This window comes from Cydia amplana, chromosome 13 (assembly GCF_948474715.1).
Source record: "Cydia amplana chromosome 13, ilCydAmpl1.1, whole genome shotgun sequence".
NCBI classification, from domain to species: Eukaryota; Metazoa; Arthropoda; class Insecta; order Lepidoptera; family Tortricidae; genus Cydia; species Cydia amplana.
In genome coordinates this window covers 8,039,261-8,062,654 of record NC_086081.1, presented here as the reverse complement: position 1 = coordinate 8,062,654, position 23,394 = coordinate 8,039,261, and the positions used below count along the sequence as shown (strand labels likewise).

General features: G+C 37.4%; 2 protein-coding genes and 1 non-coding gene across 3 annotated transcripts in view; all 3 read right to left on the bottom strand.

Annotated features, from left to right (window-relative positions):
- LOC134653446 (uncharacterized protein CG43867) overlaps window positions 1–22,959 on the bottom strand; it is a 447,433-nt gene extending 424,474 nt beyond the window's left edge. The window contains exon 1 of the mRNA XM_063508812.1: window positions 22,579–22,959. The gene's annotated coding sequence lies outside the window, so the exon portion shown is untranslated. The remainder of the gene's footprint in view (window positions 1–22,578) is intronic.
- On the bottom strand, window positions 20,629–21,312 carry LOC134653705 (uncharacterized). Its single transcript, XM_063509098.1, has one exon. The coding sequence runs from the start codon at window positions 21,286–21,288 to the stop codon at window positions 20,629–20,631; it is 660 nt and encodes a 219-aa protein (XP_063365168.1). The 5' UTR covers window positions 21,289–21,312.
- A 363-nt stretch (window positions 22,960–23,322) lies between the features above and the next one.
- Trnah-gug (transfer RNA histidin (anticodon GUG)) lies at window positions 23,323–23,394 on the bottom strand. The gene has a single exon. It is a non-coding gene; the product is annotated as a tRNA-His (tRNA).

Below are 23,394 nucleotides of genomic sequence, written 5' to 3'. Positions count from 1 at the left end.
CCAGTGAATGCTGCCAGATTTATTCAATACCTAGGTAGGTAGTTGAATCTAAAGGATTTGCAGGCCAAAACCATTTTTAAAGATATATTTTTGTTGGTTAGAACGAGTTTGGTATGTAATTGCAAATATTTACTTTAACCTGTATTTAGTTTTTTATTTTTGGTTATGATGTATTGGAAACTTTGTTCAGTAAAAGGTATGATTTTATTTTTAAATGTAGGTATTAAATCATGATGGGCCTTTTATAAATTCAAGTCCTTTTTAGGACATTGGGATGTTAAAATAATATTTGTTTAGTTACACGTATATACATTCGGAATATGACGTTACATAATAATAGTTATGTCCCTACCCGAAATTTGATTCCAGACCGAAAGCTAATAGAAATAATAAAAGTATCAAGAACATGAAAAAATCTAAACCTGATAATTCGGATAGAATAAAGTGCAATGAAACAAAAGTTAGCCCAATGGACCCAACTACTAGACTCAATAGATCTCAAGTAAAGACAGCCTTGGGACACTAGCAAATTGCCTCTCTTGATCATTTCATGGACCAAGAGGCTGTCTACTACGAGTATCACGGGGAAAACACAAGAAGCATGGGAACGCCTGTATGGATGAAAAGGTTCGAATATATATTTGAAAAATTGTTGCATTAGGTATTCTACTAAACGGACAGTCGAATACAAATTTTGGGATGCGACTTTATTGGATTGTGTTTACTTTGTTTTAAATTGGAAAACTATGGCCATGGTTTTTCTATCAAGTTTATAAAGAACATTAAATGTTACTGTCCCTCTGTCACACATTGTCACACCCAACGATATGCAGAAGTTCCCTTCCTTTTTACTGGAATGACGAATATGATTGGACTAGCTGTTGCCCGCGACTTCGTACCCGTGGATTAGTATATTTTCCCCATACAAACTTTGGACCCCATTTCACCCCTTTAGGGGATGAATTTTGAAAAATCCTTTCTTAGTGGACCCCTAGACCTTATAACTCTTATAAGGAACCTACTTGCCAAATTTGGACTTTCTAGTCCCAGCGGTTTGGGCTGTGCGTTGATTTAAGTCAGTCAGTCAGGTCTTTCACGTTTATATATATAGATTAAGTAGGTACTCTATTTTTAAAATATATGACTGTTATGTTATGTATATTTGTATAAATTCGACCGCTATGTGAGTGTCTTGCTGTAAGTAGTTATTGTGTCTATTTGGCATGCTTTTCTGCCCAAAGATCTAACCATCACACAATGTCGTTTAGTACCTAGGTACATTTGTGGAAATGAGTAAGTATTCATTTGAAAATTCTAAAATTACGGAAAAAAAATGGAATTGCACCGAAAGGTGAGCAGTATAAAAACTCCAAATAATAACCAACCCTTGAAGCGCGTCACAACTTTTCCATTTACAAAATGCACCCATAACGATCATTTAGACCCCAAAACATTCATTAAGCGAGTAGAAATGGCAGCGTCATATTTATACACTTTGGTCTCTCAGAACCCCTAGCCCTTGCATTCTGATTGGTTCGTTGGCTCTAGCGAGTAGAGTACTTGAGCTGTCCAATGTAATGTGACCTCGAGATCCGTAATAATTAGCATAATCTGAGAGCGCTCTTATACTGGTACACCAAACTCTTAGCCTCACCTGCGCTTGAATAGCGATCGGAATACCACCCCTGGTCATTAAAGATCTCTAAGGGGTCCTAAATATTCCTTATTTCATCCTTCACTTTGGCTGAGGGAAATGTTGCTTTTCATTATCTGAAATATCAGGAGATTACAGCGGTCATTTTGCATCCGAGTTTTTTCGGAATGGTACGGATATTGCTATAATAGCCCGCTTAAGATTTTCAAGGGTAGCCATTTATTTTCTCCAAAATAATTTCATAACTGCAATAGGTACCTACAGTACTGTACTTATGAGGACTATGTGGTGGACATTTGTGCGCAAAATACTGAACGCTACAGGCGCTACAATTGCCTTTAAGATACTTTTAAGCGTATATTATTTTTTAATTTAAAATATTACTTTAAATTAAAGTATCCTTTTTTTCGTACTTCATATCTAGAGTCCGTCTAAGGTATGAATTGAGGGAGTTTCATCATAAACGTATTGTTTTCATAGAAATTTGACATTGATAATGGACATTGCCTCACTTTTTCATTGCAAATGCCATACAGAGTTCGCGTGTTAAGACTTATTATTTTCATACATAATCGCTGGGAAAAACATTCATTAAGTACATCTTCTCAACAGGCACCGCTGACTCCTGATCTCATGCTAATGCAATCGCAGTCGCAGACTTCACAAAGGTTATCAAAGACACGTATCTCCATACGTCGGCCTAGGCCCCACCTGTTTCATATTCATGGATGTCGTAGACGCCCAAACGCACGCATGTTTAGCGAATGGAGATTAAGTGGCTCACTCGTTTATGTTGTACAGAAGGACACTTAAGACATTTGTTTTACTTTACTTAAGAAGACTGTATATAGACTGACGAAGTTTTGTTATTTTGTGACAGCGATACAAAAGCGAGTATGGCACTGGCACTGTTCAAGCGGCTGTACTGAGACTGAATGGCGACTGAATCGCTGCAAGAAGTTGTGAAGGACTTCTCATGTTATGAATCACATACAACAGGCAAAGCCTTTGCCATGTCATATCGGAAAGTGAACTAGCAAGCGAAGCGATTTGTATAAGGAAAAGGGGAGCGTGATTTCATATGACATTTAAACAGTTATAACGTAAACAGCCTATTCTTAACTCTCGAACAGGTCGGAGCATTGACCTCTCTAGGCAGTTATATTTAATTTCCTATTAACCTTGTGTAAATGGCACATAAATCAATGACATTCATTAAACGCAACCTTGGTAGCGTGATTGATGGTCATTGACCAATGTAATGAAACCAATATACAGCCCAAGTGCGGACACTTGGGTTGGAATCCAACAATGTCGGACCATACATAGTTTGGATTGATATACTGTATTAGACATTAAGAGCCCATTGCATCGATCAAATTAAACGGACTAGTTAAATGTGACGTCGACATGAGTCATCCCATTTTAAGAGGAATAATTTTATGGTCCTAAAATAAAACACAAATGAACGTAAAATTTTTCGCCAATTCGAACTTCCATTAAAACAGAATCGCTCTAATCAATAGGATCGATGAAAAATAAAACTTTAAAGGCAATCGGACAATTCCCACTGATATTTCTGCAAAAGGAGCGCCAAGTTCGATGCAATGTAAAAGCATTAGTCCGCGTGGAATCTGGGAAAATCTCGGCGCTCCATCTTTGATATTTACTTTGTAGACGAAGATAAAAAGCGTCCGTTCGGAGGATTTATAAAATTGATGTTTAAACCCTCCGAGGACAGTGCTTTGAGATCGAAGTGTAGTGCCCGGGTCTTTACCAGCAATGTGCTACTTTTAGCGAAACGAACTAACGCACACTATTATCGGTATACAGGGTGATTCAGGAGACGTGAGCAGGATCAAGCCCACACATAGAGTAAGTTATAAACAACTGCCCTAGTAGCACGGTCGCATTTTTATCATTTATCACCATGCCTGTCACGTTCTAACAAGTATGTAAGTGCGAAAGTGACGGGCTTAGTGATAGTGGATAAAAAATGGAACCGTGCTGAGCCCGCTGGTTCGTACCAGTATTTGTGAGATTAACTTTAATTTATGTTACACTGTTTAAAAAAAAGTTAAAAATTTATAAACAACTTTTATGGTCACCCTCTCTGTTTTATCCATAACAAGTGCCAAATTGAATGTCATCGGAGTCTGGTTACTTTTGAAAAATCGTATCTCACTCAAGTGTGACATTTTATTTTCTTCATACGCAAAGTGCTGTCATAACGGTTAAAAAGGTTTTATCTTTGTTAATGAAATGTTGTAGGGTATCCATGATTGTAGATAATTAAATTTGTCCTTACCAAAAAGTATAACAACAGAAAAAATCGTGATTGTTTTACTTACATTTGTGGTGAACGATTCTTTTACATTTACTGATTGTGTAGGCTTAGTCCTGCTCACGTCTCATGAATCACCCTGTATATGTCACCGTAAAATTGTAAACACTCGTCATATTATAATCTCGCTAGTTACATTATAAACTGACGGTAGGGAGATTATAATCTAACCTAACCTACGTTAGATTATAAACTAACGGGTTCACAATCTTACGGTGTCATATATATTCCGAAATATTTTGTATGTACCGTAAAGAACATATTAGGTATTTGTTTAAACTGCCCATTTAAAATCCTTTGACGTTTTGTCGCCTCAATTTCAAGGCATTTACAAACATTTAGGTAATTCTAAAGCATTAATTAAATGCCCACTTAGTCAGTTATCAGAAGCCATACAGAAATATAGATGTAAAATAATTAGAAAAGGGTAAAATAAAAGTATTGATGGCTGAATATTGGAACGACTCACAGCAAATACGCCTAAATGGCACACCACTTCACAGCATCCCACTCGACTGCGCCAATACACGGGACATATTCAAACACGTCCGCATCTCCACTTCTAAGCCGTTTAAATTATACCGCACAATAGCGTCGGTGGAAGCTAGGTTCCAGCACTCAGGATAAATCGTCCAAATATCCATATCTTCACACTTTATAAATGCGGCCTTTCAGAGGTATGGGAATATCGAGGTTGGAAATGTTCCTTTTGACTAGATCGTGAAATGATTTGAATAAAGAAATATAGTAGCACATCGAGTATTTCTTTAACAATTTCTTATTTTTATGCTGACTGAAGTTCATAATTTTAAAATACAATGTACGGTAAAAAAAAAACATGTAAGTACGCGTTTTGACCTCAAGGATCAAACAGCGTTTGCATTATCTTTCACGAACCCTAAAGTCCATAATTTGTATACACCCAAAAACTACGTCAAAGTCGATTTTGGGTGATGTTGCTAGTCACAACCGTTAGAGCTTAGGCTCGTTAGAGTTTTGGAGGTCATTTTTGTTTATCTGTTTGTGTATCTGTTACCGTTTCCTAATTTTTAAGGTAACAAGTAATGCTGGATTCAATGAATAAAAACGTTTCAAAAGCATCAAAGAGGGCACTTCTACGATGATAAAAGCAAATGCTTTATTTAGGGCGTGTTCCCGAACGTTTTTCACAATTACACAGCGGCCTGGAAACCCGGCGACGTGTTGTTTCAATTTCACGCTCAAATAATACAAGAGGCAACCTTGTTAAGGGCTGTTTAGTTCAAGGGTCCAACTAAATGGTATTCGGTCGAAACAATCCGGAGGGACACCTGGGTCTGGGGCCGGAGAACGGCGACGAACTGAAAAGAATTTAGTTGTTTGGTCCGGCGTATCGAATAATAGGATTTGGTGAACTTAAACATACTTAATAACAGAGACATAAAAATAGCGGAGTAGAATATTTAAAACTTTTGTTCTAGCTGTTTCAAAGGAAAATTATTTATTAGTTGGATGAAAAACGATCACAATTATATTTTTCATTCACTCAGGCAGGTTTCAAAGAGACGAGAGGAGAGAGAAAAATTAATTTCCACATAGGTATACATTTTGCTAAATGTTGTTCCCTCTATTGTAGAAGTTAACCCCAGGCGGTATTAGGTATATGACGATGCCTAAGTCATGCCTCACACTGATTTAATAATATACGCGAGTCAGGATTGCGTCTGTTCGTAAACTCAGCCGTCTCCACAAATCCATATCAAGCTCTAGACGCGAATAATTCATACTTAACTACAACTAGGATGTCTAGGATCGATTTCAGTTCGCAATTTGAAGCGATAATGTAATGAATTACTGGAGTTAACTCAGGTAAATATTGTTTGGAGAAAAGACTCCAAAATCTACGAGTAAATGGGGTTCAGGCGGAGTATGTCACTCTCTTAGGACGTCACATTCTGAGTTCGTCACTTTCTGACTTTGTCACTTTCTGAGATCGTCACATTCTGAGTACGACTGAAAGTATTATTAGGTTCTTTACAATTACGAAAACGTGTTGTTGTGGGTGGCCTCATTATAGAAATGTTGATATTTTACATGGGATATCTGTATTACAGAGTACCGCGAAAATCTAAAAATTCTTATCTGATTGTATCGCTAGATTATCCAATAGATATTTCAATAATAAATTTCAAAATACTTAAACGGGCACTAACACCTTCACAACATTGTTTACAGTTAAACCAAATAAATGAGGACTGTAGTAAAAATGTTAACCGAAATATCAAGATGATATAAAAGATTACGATTTTAATCTCGTCTTTTTTCATCTGGACTTGTGGTGGCCCTATCTCTATCTACAGCTACAGCTGAAAGAATTAATCTCGAGAAATCCCAGCAGACCGGATTCAATTTGAATTGAGAGAAAAATCAAGTGCAACAGCATAATAGCGGGCAATTTAGTCGGAGACCGCGTGGAAAATTAAAACAAGCCAGATTTACTTTTAATGTTCCGACATGCCAGTTAGGTTGGGCGTTGCATGGAGGCAATTACGATTGCTGTAATAAAACTGTAGATTTTCTACAGGACCGGGTGAACGTTATTATATGTAACACTTTTTGGAAAAAATACAGTTTGCCGGTTATCAAAAAAGAAACGCTTTATTTGATAAAATAACCTACAATGTACATACACAACGTTTTATTTTTGCCTAAAAAAATAAAACATGCGTTACTGTACAGGGGTACCAATATATGCGAAAGAAAGGGTCAATGCAAAACTTGTCCGCGACTAATTTAAATTTGACTAAATTTTATGACCTATTCGTAAGCACGATTACAGTCATTTATAAATAGTTAACTATAGCATTTCATAATCAGCAGCGATGATTGATATAAAAAACCAGGAGCTTATGGTAGCTTACTTAATGGTAGTTAGATATATCAGATATCAGTACCTATTTATGTATATTATCTGACCTCCCGTTATTCAATATGCCGATATGCGCGCACTACAATGAAATGCACACCTCATACTTGGCTGCATTTCGGCGCGGTCATTGTGCAATATCCACTTTATATACGACAATGGCGATCGTAAATTACAATTATGACCTTCGTGAATGTCGGAAGCCATTCAGGCTTGTTTATGAACGCGGTCTTAGCTCTAAGCTAGCGGTCTATGCACGGTCTATTTCGGTATTAGTTCGTATTTCTGCATTACTGAAATTTAAACTACCTAAATATTCTTATAATCAGAATGGGGTTGGCCAGTTGAAGTATTTAACAGACGGCGCCAGCATAGGTTTCACCTGTCAATCCTACGAATAGTATCAAATTATTGTCTTTTTGGAATTCTATGGCCTGCATGCCAACCCTTTAATCCAAGTACAATAGAACAATACTAGAAATAAGGGAATCCTAATTAGTACAACAAACGAACACCAAAAACTGCCAATCGGGGGAAATAATACATGTTTAAGCCAATTTTAGCATGTGGTGTAGGTAATGGTGTATTAAACAAGATACTAAAAGTACCGGGGGGTGGGGGTGAAGCTAACTACCCGTTAGCTAGGGGGGGTTTTAAGGTCCCTTTTTATAGTTTTTCGTAAATAACTCTTAAACGGTGGCCCGTAGCAAGAAATGTTCTACTACATAAATAATGTACATGATATTTTCTACAAAAAAGATTTAGTACACTTTTTCGCTAGAATCAATATTTTAAAATATATTAAGGTTGGAAAGTGACGTATAATTTATTCTAAGGTCGTTTTTTTTAGTTTTTCGTATTAAATAACTTTTAAACGGTAGCAGCAATAAATTATCTGTTACGTAAATAATCTATTTGAGATTTCTTATAAAATAAATGCTACTTTTTTTCGCTAGGATCAATATTAAAGGGTGAATATTCATTCGAAGGTCCCCTTTTTAGGGTTCCGTAGCCAAATGGCAAAAAACGGAACCCTTATAGATTCGTCATGTCTGTCTGTCTGTCCGTCTGTCCGTCTGTCCGTCTGTCTGTCCGTCCGTATGTCACAGCCACTTTTCTCCGAAACTATAAGAACTATACTGTTGAAACTTGGTAAGTAGATGTATTCTGTGAACCGCATTAAGATTTTCACACAAAAATAGAAAAAAAAACAATAAATTTTTGGGGTTCCCCATACTTCGAACTGAAACTCAAAAATTTTTTTTTCATCAAACCCATACGTGTGGGGTATCTATGGATAGGTCTGCAAAAATGATATTGAGGTTTCTAATATCATTTTTTTCTAAACTGAATAGTTTGCGCGAGAGACACATCCAAAGTGGTAAAATGTGTGTCCCCCCCCCTGTAACTTCTAAAATAAGAGAATGATAAAACTAAAAAAAATATATGATGTACATTACCATGTAAACTTCCACCGAAAATTGGTTTGAACGAGATCTAGTAAGTAGTTTTTTTTTATACGTCATAAATCGCCTAAATACGGAACCCTTCATGGGCGAGTCCGACTCGCACTTGGCCGCTTTTTAGTATTTCGTAAATAACTCGTAAACGATAGCCAATAATAAAAAATGTTTTATAACATTAATAATTAACATAAAATTTCCTACAAAAAGGTTATTCAATATTTTTCTCTAGGATCAATATTTAAACCACGCTTGTCAGGCCTATACCCTTTCCCCCTTTAAATATTTTTTTTAATATTGATCCTAGCGAAAAAACGTAACATTTATTTTATAAGGAATCTCAAATAGATTATTTATGTAAAAGATATTTTTTTTGCTGTGGGCTACCGTTTACGAGTTATTTACGAAAAACTAAAAAAAAACGACCCTAGAACAAATTATACGTAACTTTCTCACTTTAATAGATTTTAAAATATTGATCCTAGCGAAAAAGTGCACTGAATCTTTTTTGTAGAATATTTTATGTAGATTACTTATGTGATAGAACATTTTTTGCTACGGGCCACCGTTTAAGAGTTATTTACGAAAAACTAAAGGGACCTTAAACCCCCCCCCCCTTACCCGTTAGTTTCACCCCCACCCCCCGGTACTTTTAGTATCTTGTTTAATACACCATTACCTACACCACATGCTAAAATTGGCTTACACATATATTATTTCCGCTGTAATTCCTTAGTTTGGTGGCCTAAATATGCTAGCGACGTCTATAACAACCTTTGACAATGGCCATCCCCATTAGGAATATATGAATGTTATTTATTTCCCTATTTTATATTTAAACAAATTAATGTATTAAGCTTACATCGATCAAGAACCTAAATAAACAAAAGTAGCTCATACAAATCTAATATGTCTCGCCACAACGCCGAACGTCAGTTTACTCTTTCTAAGAGCTGATTTAGACGGCGCGCGAACTCGCATGCGATTTTAGTTAAGTACATTGCGTCCTGTTGGTTACGTCCAATTCAACCGACCGATCAAAACTTGCAATGTCATGAAACTCGCATGATGCGAGTTCTCGCACCGTCTAAATGAGCCCTAATTCTGGATGCGATAGGTATTCGGGAAAGTATGCGTCCATAGTCCATAGTGTTATGTTATGTATTTAACCAAGAGGCCAATTAAAACTTACATTTTGTATTATTATCGCGGAGTTCCTTCCTACCTAATATCAATATCAACTTGAGATGTTTAAAGTTCGCATGGCTACTTAGTACTATTATTTATTGTAGCATGGCCCAGGCGGCAGGTTTCAATCGTGGCTTATTTAATTAAGCGATGCCCCACGGGGCAGTGTAGCTGCGCCGGAAATTTATTTATTACTGCACTTTTTGCTAGAATTTTACTGCGCTTATGAGACTAGTATGGGATAATTTTATTAGTTCTTTTTTGTCTAACTAGTAAACGTGTCAAAAAATTATAATAAATAAATATCGCTAAGGTGGGCGAAACTTTGAATTAAGGACCGGTAAACCATATTATGAATTTATAATTAACCTTTAATTAACTATACATACCTATAGTAAATAAAAGTTTAATTATAAATACATTTCCTTTACCACATATTCGGGATACATAGCAGAATGTCCAAGTCGCAAAATGTGCAGGCTACGTAAAATGAGCAAATCACAAAATGTGCAAATCTCATAATGAGAAGATCGCAAAATGTGCAGATCTCATAATGAGCAGATCGCAAAATGTGCAGATCTCATAATGAGCAGATCGCAAAATGTGCAAGCAGTTCGCATAATGAGTAGGTCGCAAAATGTGTAGATTTTGAAAGCGTAATCGTTGCCAATAGGGCTTCTGTTGATTACTGAATGTTAAAATATTTTGAAACAAACCTGGTATCTTTTTTATTATTTTAATACCTTATCGTGACCTTGTTACATGAGCAAATCATTTATGAGGCAGTGCTTTGAAATATGCCCGTTGGACTTTGTACCATGCAGTTAAACTAGGGACGACACACAAAGCAAACGACATTACGATATGCACCTTTCGCGACCTGCACTTTTTACGATTTGCACATATGGCGACCTGCACTTTTTACGATTTGCACATATGGCGACCTGCACTTTTTACGATTTGCACATTATGCGACCTGCACTTCTTACGATTTGCACATTTCGCGACCTGCACTTTGTACGATTTGCACATTTCGCGACCTGCTCGTTTTACGATCTGCACGTTTTACTACCTGTACCTTCTGCGATTTGCACTAGTGCTCATTTTGCGACTTGCACATACTGCTATGTATCCCATATTCGGCGTTTATTACATGCTAGCATCAAACGAATCAATTTAAGAATATCTTCCCTGTAACAATTTTATTATTTCACAATTTTATTAGCTCAAAGTAACGTTTCACCACGCGACCCAACCCACACAAAGTTCAAAATATAATATTGCACCCGCTCCATGTTTTCAAAACAATTTCAGAATGCGCTCTTATTTAACGCTGTTAGTTTCCTAAGATCGTTTGGGGCGGGTAATGGGCCCCGGGCGTGCAACGCTGCACCTCGGGATTCCGGGGCTCCCGATCCAAATCCCGGGAAATCCATATTCGGTAATGTAAGGTTGAAGAGATTTTCATTCTGAGATTATCTATGGGATACCCCGTCCCATACAATCACTGCTTGAAAAAAGGTATCTGGGATCAAAATGCCTGAAGAAGCTTGTTGAGCCTGTAGAAAATGAAACTAGGTACTATAACCATCAAGGTTGACTAAGAACGATGATAAAACTTTCGCAGAATGATCCAAAAATTACTCAATTAAATCATTACAATACAAGGTTTATTTGCCTACGAAGCGGGAGGTCCCGGGTTCAAATCCTAGTTAGGGCATTCATTTGTGTGCTCATCGAATTATTATATTAAATTTGTTCCTGAGTTTTGGATGTTATGTTTTGTATGTAGGTAAATTTGTGAGATTGTCCCATATTATTTATTTCTTTATAAAAAGGTACCTCAATGATTAAGTCAAATGCCATTTATGTATGTCATAAATTATATAAAATGATCACAAAATGTTCACTTTAGAAGAATAAGTTATCAATTCGGAACAAAATTTTTTACTATAAAAAATCCAGAGATTGCCTCCAGTCCAGTTCAAAATAAATTTATCGTTTGCCTAATTAGCCATTAGGAGGTCCCTTTTTCCTGAGATCGTAATTAATTTACAATTATGTACGAGGGGATGTACAGTCTTATTAAATAAAATGTTTCATAGAAGGCTCCCTTTTAGATTTGGGTGGATTCCCTTATAGCAGTCTTTCATTATGTTTTTTCATGCTATAAATTTCATAATTACAATTCGCTGGAACGACAACATCAAAGGTTACTTTTAAATGATTAAATTTTAGGGAAAAAGGCACGATCTTAATTATGTAAATCAATTTCACCGGCAACGAAACTTCGAACAGGGTCATCCAACTCCGAAGAGCTTTCCATAATTTAGGCACCACACCGTATCGATGGCGGCGAAGTGAATATAAAATGTTCAATCATAATCTCTGAGATCTCTCCACCCTCTCGGAGCCTACTTCATCCCTAGTATTTGAATTTTTAATACAGACTTATGTGCGTCGTTTCGCCAAAATATCCGTCAAATGCACACTTAACAGGCCTCTTCCAGCGGGAAACATTGGAATATGCAAATGAAAGATAGATTGTCTTTTCGGCGTCAAGACATGCCCAATTTCGGAGAGTAAGACTCCTTTAACTCTTGTATTTTAGGGTTGACTTTGTTGCAGCGATTACAAACTGTAAAATCAATCTGTTACAATATGATCTTTAAATAAATAATTTCAATTTCAAATACAAGTATAGTAAGTAAAGTATGATTACAATAAATACCTATTCCTTATTCGTCGAGTTAAATTTAAGCATTAGTATTTTAATTTAATTTATTGCTTTAGATGTCATAATATATTCCATCTTAAAAATTGAGTTTTGTAAAAGTGTTGTACTTATAAAGTTCACATCTCTTGCTTTGCTAGAGTTAGACCAAGAAAAGTCTGCAGCGATTTTGATAGCCCACGCAGTGCAAGTGTTATTTCCACGTCATAAATTCATAGAAGTTTGACGTTTAAAATGACACTTGTACTGCGTGGGCTATCAAAATCGCTGCAGACTTTTCTCGGTCTGACTCTACATAGATGGACTCCTACAAAAAAAATCATGTTTAATGTTTACATCTATTGCTTTCCTCTGCTTTGATACATTGTCTTTAAAAACCCTCTCCAATTTTCTCCGAGACCTATTTTTTGACAAACGAGCCGCTTGATCGGGCCCAGTGTCCGAGGCCGGACTCCGATAATATCTCGTCACACGACAAATTTGTGACGCCGGCTCAACCCGAGATAAACCCTCTCCACGCGGACGTATGCTGTCCAAAATATAAAAGCACCTTATTTCGGGAAAGGGTTACAAATTTGCCTTGGTTTAGCTCCACGTCTCCCTACGGTACTCCATGCCCTTTTCCGCAAAATTTCACCGAATATTTCTAAAAATGTCTCCTTTATTCATGACTATCAAAGTAGTTATCTATTCTCTCACCGTTCGACAATGTTTCTCCCCATACATGTATACGACACGAAGTTTAAATATGAAAGGAGACAAGAAAATCGCGGTGCTTTTTCAGGACAGCCATAAATATTGTTAGATAAATATGTATCATTGGCCGCTGTCGCGGGCCCGTATAAGAAGATTCGGGGGTGCAAATTCGAATAGTTTCCAACTATAAATAAAGCTCTCTTATATTCCTAAAGATATTTGATGTTATCCTTGACTTTCATGTTACGTGTCGAGTCGTAGTCATAACCCCGTTTATGCACGGGGTTCAAACAATATGATATTGCATAAAAAGCGGTCTAGTTTCATAACGCCACAGCGTATTTACATAACTTTTTGTTTCACTGTAATCTGTCTGGAAATTGCTGTTCCTGATCATTCCCCATTACGAGCGAGTAGGTGTATAATTTTGACCGATATTGTACGCGAGTGTTACGGTGTACGTTCGTTTAATTTGAGTCCATATTGTGTGAAGTCACGTTTTTAATTAAACCTACATATTAAAGCAGGCAATGTGCGATATTTTATGCAAGTCACAGTTCCGCATGTGAGCGTGGAACGTTACATTTATTTAACGGCCAGTCGAAATGGCGCCTGCTCCGCTTAAAAATATTTCAAAGTTAAGCTTATTGAGCTTCTCGTAAACTGAGCTTATTCACTTTAACTACGCGTCTTTACGAGCCCAGTTAAAACGTAATGCGATAGCATACCGTATAGAATTAGATTCACACGCACGCCGCTGAAAATAAATGAAAACGAAAAAAAAAATGTGAATAAATTTCTAAATAAGGTCTGGCCAGACGTCTGGCGTGTGGGTAAAATTTATGGGCGGAAAATAAATCTGTAAGCGGATACAAGTTTATCCATCCTTTCAAAATAAGGGAAGAGGTCCGTCGCGGCCGGAGGTCGGATGACGAATGCCCTCAGCCCCGCGCGGGGACGGGGTACATGGTACATAACGCGAAAAATGATTGTCGTCTTCAACTTTCCTCGTATGTTTCGCATATTTCTGTAAAATATATGTCTCCTTAAACTCAAACGCTCGGCACTTTTTCTCAGTTACAATTTTGAATATTCTTTACTCGTACGCTTTATGAAATATTTCCTAAGAAAGGCAGCAAATGAAGCGTGGCTTGAACTAGCTACATCAAGTGTAGTAATTTCCGCGATAGTATCTCGGCGGGCGGTCACGTAATACGTTCTCAAGTTTAATTAGCCCCCGATTAAACTTCTGCCGGACTGGCGAATCCATTTTCTCAAGGCTTCTTTGCCGACGCTTCTTATTAATTGTTATTTACACGGTACAATGCATTTACGGCGTTGTCGTATACTTGAGACACAGATCAAACGTCTGTATTGAAGCCTGTTTGTTGTGGTGGGAGGCCGACTTAAAAATTATATTTCTGTAGATTCAACCTGATTTTTATTTAAGAACCACTCAGTAGTCAGTAAGTCACCAAATATTTTTTTATCTTCATCTCGCAATCTTTGCTACTGACTGTACAATTACGATTAATTTCTGAAAAAGGCAATCTACAATCCATTTCAAAATGTTACCTTGGGGCTCAATATCACAAAATTAGTACGTTACATAATCAAATCCCCCACTCTTTCTTATTGCAGCAAATTTACATAATGATGGTTATTTGAATAAGCCTTCGTGTTCAATTCCCCGAATGCTGGCATCGAAATTCCATTTGTAATTAATTATAAATTACTATCACTAGTTTCCGAACATGAATATGTATTTAAAATAGCCCCAGTCTTCCCAGAGCATGTTTTTCATTAGATAGGTGTACCTACATTTTAAAAGCACTTGCCCATTTTCGTTTAATATAAATAGAATATTTATTAACATAAATTAATCTTTCCATATCAACATGAACATGTATGTTTATCTGGGGGCACGGTAGTGCCCCCGCCAAGACGAGCAAAGCGAAGCGCAAGGGCACTACCTACCTTTTCTCGAAGCGCTTCGTCGTTTTTTTGAACCCTCTTAACTTGGGTTTAGATTATACCAGATAAACAAAACTCTCGGGATATGATGTCAATAGTGGACTTATTAAGCATAAAAAATTTCAATTGCATAGCTCTTATACTTAAGATTTTATTAATGTCTAAAAAAACCCGATTTCGTCACTGACTCACTCACTCACTGTTGATCATCAAAACCTCTAGGGTACTTCCTGAAGTCCTAGGAAGCTGAAATTTGGTATGTGAGATAATATTAGTCCACAAACAACAAAAAAATTTAAAAACTTTAAATTATTAGCCTTTAAGGGGGTGAAAAGGGGGGTGGAATTTTGTATGGGAAATCAATAACCGCGGAACCGATTTAGTTGAAATTTGGTATGTGGATAGTTATTGTTATGGAGAAGGATATAAAATAGTTTCAACCCCAAAATCACCCCGTAAGGGTGAAAAGGGGTGGAAAAAGGCGTTAGGGGAAAAAGGGGGTTGAAGTTTGTATGGGGAATCAGTAAAAAGCAGATTGTATATAAAATATGCCCCCAGGTACGTATTTCAGGATTTTTAATAGTAAATCACCCGCAACCCTTTAAATCAGAAGATTGTCATAAGCAACTTACAAAAAGAAGTGAAATCCCACCAAAAACATTTTCATGTAAAATGTTGCCAAGACGAAACCATAAGGCTCGCACTGACAAAAAGTTATCAGATCTCTTGTAGAGCCAAGCTTCTAACTCTACAGGCCCTACCTTCACAGACTCTACACCTTAGTCGAAATATGTGGCTTGGCCGTTTCATTATTACAAGAACTATTTTATAATAAAAAATAATGAATAGTGAATACATTTTTCACCTAACGCCCATGTGACGAAACGGTCAAGCCACATATTTGGACTAAGGTGTAGAGTCTGTGAAGGTAGGGCCTGTAGAGTTAGAAGCTTGGCTCTACAAGAGATCTGATAACTTTTTGTCAGTGCGAGCCTTATGGTTTCGTCTTGGCAACATTTTACATGAAAATGTTTTAGGTGGGATATTTATTTCGAAATGCATAATCCAAAAAAATCTATTACCCATTTTAAAGAAATTACCTAAATCTTAACAATTTATCATTTGCAGTGAATAATTTACACTGCATATTTTCACGGACAGCATATTTCATGTATAATAAATATATCACATACCTATATCAAACTCGAAAATATGTCCCTGATCTCTCATAATTTATAAACTGGAAATACTCTTCGTGATTAATACATTTGGAGTAAGTATCCCTGGAGATTGTCGTAAGTCAAAGCTTGCAGCTCGGATTAACCTAATTGCAATGCAACTTTGTATGAACTTATAATAAATTTAGAGACATACATAAGACGTAGCCACTACACAAGAAATTGATTCAAATGATACACTCGCGTCTATTTATTTATGAAAACGCCGTAGTAAATCAGCAAGGTTGTTAGAGATGACAACCGAATCACCTCGTGGTTATTATTGCCAGTCCTAAATCTAAAGATAACGCCGACGTGGGAGGGCCATTTTCCCATCCTATGTTTAAAATAAAAATTTAACCACAAAATTTTCTTTTTTATGTTCGCAGGCATCGCGAATGCATTTATTTGTTCTTAAAATTGTAACAGTATATTCTCAATCTTGAATGTCAGCGTTTACAAGAAGTTTGGAGTTTTATTAAAAGTTTCCAGGTTACCTTTAATATTGAAGTAGGTAGCTCTCGCATTTTTCAGCTAACTCAGAGAATTTATTATTTGCCTCCGGACTTTCTAATTTATTCAATATTTAAAACTAAACAAATTGTACTCAACCAGTTGTGTGTGTATTGTTGTAAAAGTTTTAATATAAATTAACACGTTCCCTGTCCGTATGCCCCCAGTTTGAGGTCATGAAGCTTTTTTTCGGAGTCCGTACTTCCACTATGGGTTCACAACTTCAAAGTGGAAGCAAACTTGGACGTGTGACTTTATCATATCATTTTTATGGGGACAGTGAACGTGTTATATGTAATGAGTGAGACCGAAAACCGCACATAATATTTTGATTAAAGTATTATGCGGTTTTTTGAGCCTAACCTAAGAGAAGTGGTTTATATTCCCAGAAGAAGGTACTAACTACTAATTGACTCATAATGCTCCGTATTCGTGTTTTATAGTTGACATTACCATGAGCTATCTATATACAGGAAGCATGTATATGTAATAAACTTGATAAATGTCGCACTATATAATGTAGTTTTAAAACATTTACAAAATACTAGTAATTATTCGATCTTTAAGAGACTCGTGAAACATCTTGGGTCTTGGGTCTTGTTCGCGGATGATTGATGGTAATGTATGTCTAAGCAAACAGTTAAAATTTATGACTTCACATGTGTTTAAACATGTGTTACTGGGAGTAAGAATCCAAAAATCGGCTTGTCCAAAGCTCTTTAAACTAGGTACCTAGGTGTGTTTGTAAACGCCAGAACAACCATGTGAACTACTCTTTTAAATACTAACGCCAACATTCCTGTCCCGGCATAAACATCAACCACGAGGCCGCAGTTTACCGGGAAAAATTGCTGAAATTTCCAGCGAAGAATGTCCGAATACAATCCCAGATGTAAATTAAATCTGGCCCGTGGTCAGAACCCAGCAGAGCTACGGGGAATTCGTGTTAGCGGACTTATTACCGAATTTATTTGGAAGACTGAAATATTTAGGGCTTTCTGAGAACTGTATTCTAAAAAACCGGCCAAGTGCGAGTCGGTCTCGCGCACGGAGGGTTCCGCACCATCAACAAAAAATAGAGCAAAAAAACCCGGCCAAGTGCGAAACCGACTCGCGCACGGAGGGTTCCGCACCATCAACAAAAAATAGAGCAAAACAAGCAAAAAAACGGTCACCCATCCAAGTACTGACCCCGCCCGACGTTGCTTAACTTCGGTCAAAAATCACGTTTGTTGTATGGGAGCCCCACTTAAATCTTTATTTTATTCTGTTTTTAGTATTTGTTGTTATAGCGGCAACAGAAATACATCATCTGTGAAAATGTCAACTGTCTAGCTATCACGGTTCGTGAGATACAGCCTGGTGACAGACGAATGGACGGACGGACGGACGGACGGACGGAAAGCGGAGTCTTAGTAATAGGGTCCCGTTTTTACCCTTTGGGTACGGAACCCTAAAAATTATCATGAATTTACTAAAAAATGTTGCAGTGTCATTTATATCATTGGGTAATTTACCCTATCATTGCAAAAAAAGAGGGAAGTCAAATTCGTCTAGGCACCACTATTTAAGTCTATCTGCGGGCTCAGCACGGTTCTATTTTTATCGACTATCACTATGCCCGTCACTTTCGCACTTACATACTTGTTAGAACGTGACAGGCATGGTGATAAACGATAAAAATGCGACCGTGCTACTAGGGCTGAACTATCTGCAGTCACGGTACTTATAGGTAATGCACATGACTGCTATACTAACAATAGTTTTGTAGAGCTGACGATATTTTAGCCTACTAAATTATGCAAGAGAAGTTGATTAAACATTGTTAACGTAGTTCAAATAGAATATAGTCTTTGAGGATCCTGAATACAACAGAAAATTATAAGCATAGCAAGCGCTAAGTGACGGAAAAAGGGTGACCAAAATGTAATGACATATTAAAATCTGTAATGATTAACTTGAGAGACAACGTAAATGTGTTGAGTTAAACAAATGCAGCCGCAATTTTTCAAATATTGCATAATAAACTCCCGCAACTGCATCCGTTGCGGTTGAAGACAGCTTGAGCGCTACACGACCCTGAGGTGGCGACACTGCAATGTCTCGTCTTGGACGGATCGCTCCCGAGGGCTATATGCAGCAGCCTTTTACAACGAGGCATTCTCGTCAGCTTCTCCCTACTATCCCTACTAGTATAAGTTGAACCGACGAACCACCGTGCTAAATCGGAACTTACGCTTCCTATACTGGTTTGGTGCGTGTAACTGTGAGTAGTGAATAACAGGCCAGTGCAGTTTATTCTGGATGTTCCATATTGTAAGATATGGTGGCTAAAACATATACATAATATGTATTTGCTTTTACTACGGACAACATTGAGAATGTTATTTTCATATAAAAACCCGAACTGTGTGCTATTATTTTCTATGCATTATTTTTTATTGACGGCTAGTGACTAGTAGTGTAGTGACTGGTATTCGTCTGACATTCAGTATAATCTAGATTTCCATGACATATGCAAGAGTAACCTTACTCTTCTAGGCTTTAGTTTTAGTCTGGGCCATGTGTTAATGTTAACAATGGAATGATTAGTTTAGTGAAGATATAAGTAGGTAGGTACTAAGCTATAGAAGTTTGAACTAGTATAATATTTATAGTGATAAAAAAACAACAGGTGATATTGTTTAAATAAGTTAAAGCTTTAATTATTTCACAAATAATTATTAACGCAATTAAAATAATGTTAATGAACTTTCGTTTTTTACAATTCGTAAACGGTTCGGTTGTACTCGTAACCAGGGATCGGAACCGGTTTTTTGCAAAAACATAGAAATAACCATATTTTTCGAATTATTTTATACTCGAAATGTAGGACTCAGTTGTATTTTTAGGTTACGACTTCGTATTATTAGATTGCCCAATTAGAAATGAAGTAATTAGCAAAGAACGAAAAAATACCGTTTCCGTTCCCATACAAAAAATACCGGTATCCGATCCCTGCTCGTAACTAGAACCAATGTTTGCCTTTTCGATGCCACGATTTATGTAACTAGAACGTAAGTAGATCCATAATAGAGAGGCTTAATATTCCGAACACACAATTTCTCAGAACCAATAAATCACATATTACGCCAATTACGTAACGGTCAGCATTTCCTTAATCCGAACGGTGGGACCGAAGTTAGAAAAAGGGCCCAGAGCCCGACTTTCGCGGCCTCTGCCAAGGTTCAATTGATTTATGCCTACCGATAAGCATCGAAAAGTTTCTCAAACACCGCAGCATCCGACGAAAAACTATAGTTTCTGTTTGCGGGTCGGAGTGCCATTGTAATAAGTTCTGGAGGAAGGATTTGTGGCTGTAAGTTAGCGCACGGCTGCCCTGATTCCCAAGATATCGATCCCGGCCGCTCGCTGGAGATGAAAAACCGCCCGCTACGCCTGGCCCACTTCGTCTAAAACTACCAATGACACAAGCGATTTTCCTGTACATTTTATTACAATATGTGAGATGTTGTATGGGAGCGCTCGTTAGTCGGACTGTTCGCGGTAACGCGAGCGCGCCATCACAGGTAATCGGAAGCGATCATCGCAAAAATGAGTATAATTTAGTGCGCTTCGCGTTCCAGTCGCACCAAATTGATGCCATTACGCAATGACACACCGCGGTGCGCCGTAACTGTTGACCATTTTATTTCATATTGTCCGGAAATGGGAGTGCATAGTGCATACCTAGGACGGTAGTGTACGTACATGTCTCACTGATCAGTGTTTTGATATGTACACGCTGCGCCGCTTGCCTTTCAGTGTCTATGATGTTCTCTCTAGGCAAATGTAAATGGTAATAACGAACGAGTATGACTTTCGAAGTTTTTCTCTAAGAGTGGGTCAAGTAAAAGTTACTTACGGGCAACGTAAATTATGTTTTCTGTTTGCTGGTGTATTAGTACACCACACGTTCAACACGTTCCCGTACTTTTCTTTTTTCTGGTTTGTTCTTCTTTGCTGGTGGAGGTTTGGGTGAGTCATCGCGAAGATGAATAGGTAACATACCCTTCGTTGTAGTGCCGACCACGATGTGCTCTGCAACACGGTACTGTTTATCAGTGAACGGTCTCAAAAGGGCGTACTGGATCCCCATAGATTTGCCTTCCAGCAGGTCGTCTTTGAGAAAAATGTTATCATACAATTTAGTTTTTATGTACTCCAAGATTTTCTGGATTTCAGAATTGTTTAACTTGAATATTGCTGCGATTGCAATTTTGTCTAAATCCTCGGAGTCTTTAAGTTCGATTTGGAGTTTGACGTTCTGGTTTTCGGAAGGGTAGATGATGTCTTTGATTTGGAAGCGGTTAGGTCCGGCACCAAGCATGAAGGCACACCTGAAGTGAGGCTGTGCACTGAGGACGTTATTAAGCCAGGTGGAGTTTCTCTCTAACACTTGGAGAAGGAAGTTAATAAACCCATGGATTTCCTTCTGGCGCCTGGAAGGGACTATGGCAGCTAAGGCGATCTCGGGCAGGTTGACACCTTCGTTGACACTTGATGACTCCCTTGGACGCTTGACTGGGATCTTGATTTTTAAACTTTTAAGAGAGGACATGATAATCGGAGTGTTTCTATTACTGCGGGTTATATGCCGACGATCAATTTGGAATTTATTTTAAATTTTCCAGATAAACAACTAAATGACAGAAGTCTATAGGTTTTTTTTTAATTTTGTAATGTCAACTTAACAGCTTGAGATCTTTATAAATAGTATTTATCACGGATGTATACTCTTTACTACATCTGAAGAAAATCTGAAGTCGGTTTGCCTTTGCCAACCTTTGTCCTAGAGACTGTCCCTCTCTTTTCCTAATTTATACTCTACTCTTTGGATTGTGCGAAAAACTGGAGGGTTCCACTTTAAGACAACTTTGTGTTTTAATTTTATCGGGTTTGGTTTGAAATTAAACAAAAGTGTGGCTTTATTTATTAGAAAATCAGGAGGTATTTTGGGGGACAGTAAAGAGTAAAGTAAGTAAGTATATTAGGAAAAGAGAGCCCTCTTGAAGCATTTTATGGAACCTCATTTCAAAGCGCTATCTATAATTTGGATCCGAAACTAACTATACTTGGTCAAGCAGATCTTGTCAGTAGAAAAAGGCGGCCAATTTGAAAAATGTAGGCGCGAAGGGATATCGTCCCATAGAAAATTTGAATTTCGCGCCTTTTTTTACTGACAAGATTTTCTTGACCATCCATATGTACCTATGTGTGCGTGTACATTTACATAAGCGTCTGTATTGTGTACTTTCATCCTACATAATAACATTAAGTATGTCTACTTGGGTGGTTTACAAGTCAATTTTTTGTTTGATTTCTTGTAACTTATAATAGTTTTTTGTTTACAAGATATCAAAACAAAATACTGTCAAACTTGATTTTTAAATAGAGGTATCAGGTGTTTTCTACACCTTGCAGGTATGTATACCTACTTATCTAATCTCCCTATTGCATGCCGCATAGGCACGCACAACACCTTCATCAAGTCCTTCTGCTATACGGCAGGCTAACCGGAACCGGAACGCAATCAAGATTCGCAAAAAATAAAGGTGGGTAAATAAACCTATATTGGTTTCAAAACAGAAATATCAATTGACTAGGGACTTAATTAGCATAAAAAATCGCATCAATGAGTGACCAGTGACCACAGTCCCCAAACCAACACAAAAAAAACCGCTAACATTAAACGCGACAAATTTTGCCTTTCAAAGGGAAATAGCGAATGGCACGCTGCGTATCGAGGTCAAACAACGCTACACGGACCCTCAATAATATCTATAGCCTCTAACAGGCGTGTTTCAATTAGGTTAGGTTTAATTTGGATAAAACAAATCATGTTACTTACGCAAACCGATCGCATAGTTATCCCGTTAAGATTCGCTTCAACGGCAATGCTGTCACGACCTGTCGAATTCACTCACACAAACACACTTCGCTACGTAGTAAACGTCATAACCTACGTTTACTATGGTAATTACACGATTTAACAACGTTTCTCGACTTTAACAACAGTATATCACACGCGTAACAACTATATCTTTAACATATCACGAGCACAAGTCCCTACGAGTCCTAGAACTATACAAAAAAGCCGTATTTCTAGGCAAACACAGCCTAATCACCACTCCTTTTCTCTTACGAATTCTATGATAGCGCACACCGAACAGCTGCCGTGCGTGGTCGACCAAAACAAAGACTGGTAGTGACCTCTGTAGAGATCTCATTATAGACATTACGGCTGCAAGATATATGAAGTCCTAGCGCGGCACCGCGTTTGGTAAATATATCACAGGTGGCGCTGATATCAATTCATGGTACAAGGTTGATCTGTGTAAAATTGTCCTTTAATATAAATTTATTTTATTTCTTGTAATAAATATTTACTCAAATACTATTGTCTGTATGTAAAAATGTTATTCTAGAATTATTTAATACTAATACATATATTATAATATACAATACCTGTTAAAAATATAAGAATATGATATGAATTAAAAAAACTAATCTGATGGTTTTTTAGTTTGATTAAATAAAAGTAAAAAAAATGTAGTAGAACAAAAATAAACTCCGCCATGACAGTGTTGAGCACTGCCGTGACCAGGATTCGAACCTGGGTTACTACGGCCACAACGTAGGGTCCTAACCACTAGACGATCACGGC

Coding starts and splice junctions, on each gene's coding strand:
- LOC134653705 (XM_063509098.1), bottom strand. CDS start 21,288: ATGTCCTCTCTTAAAAGTTTAAAAATCAAGATCCCAGTCAAGCGTCCA.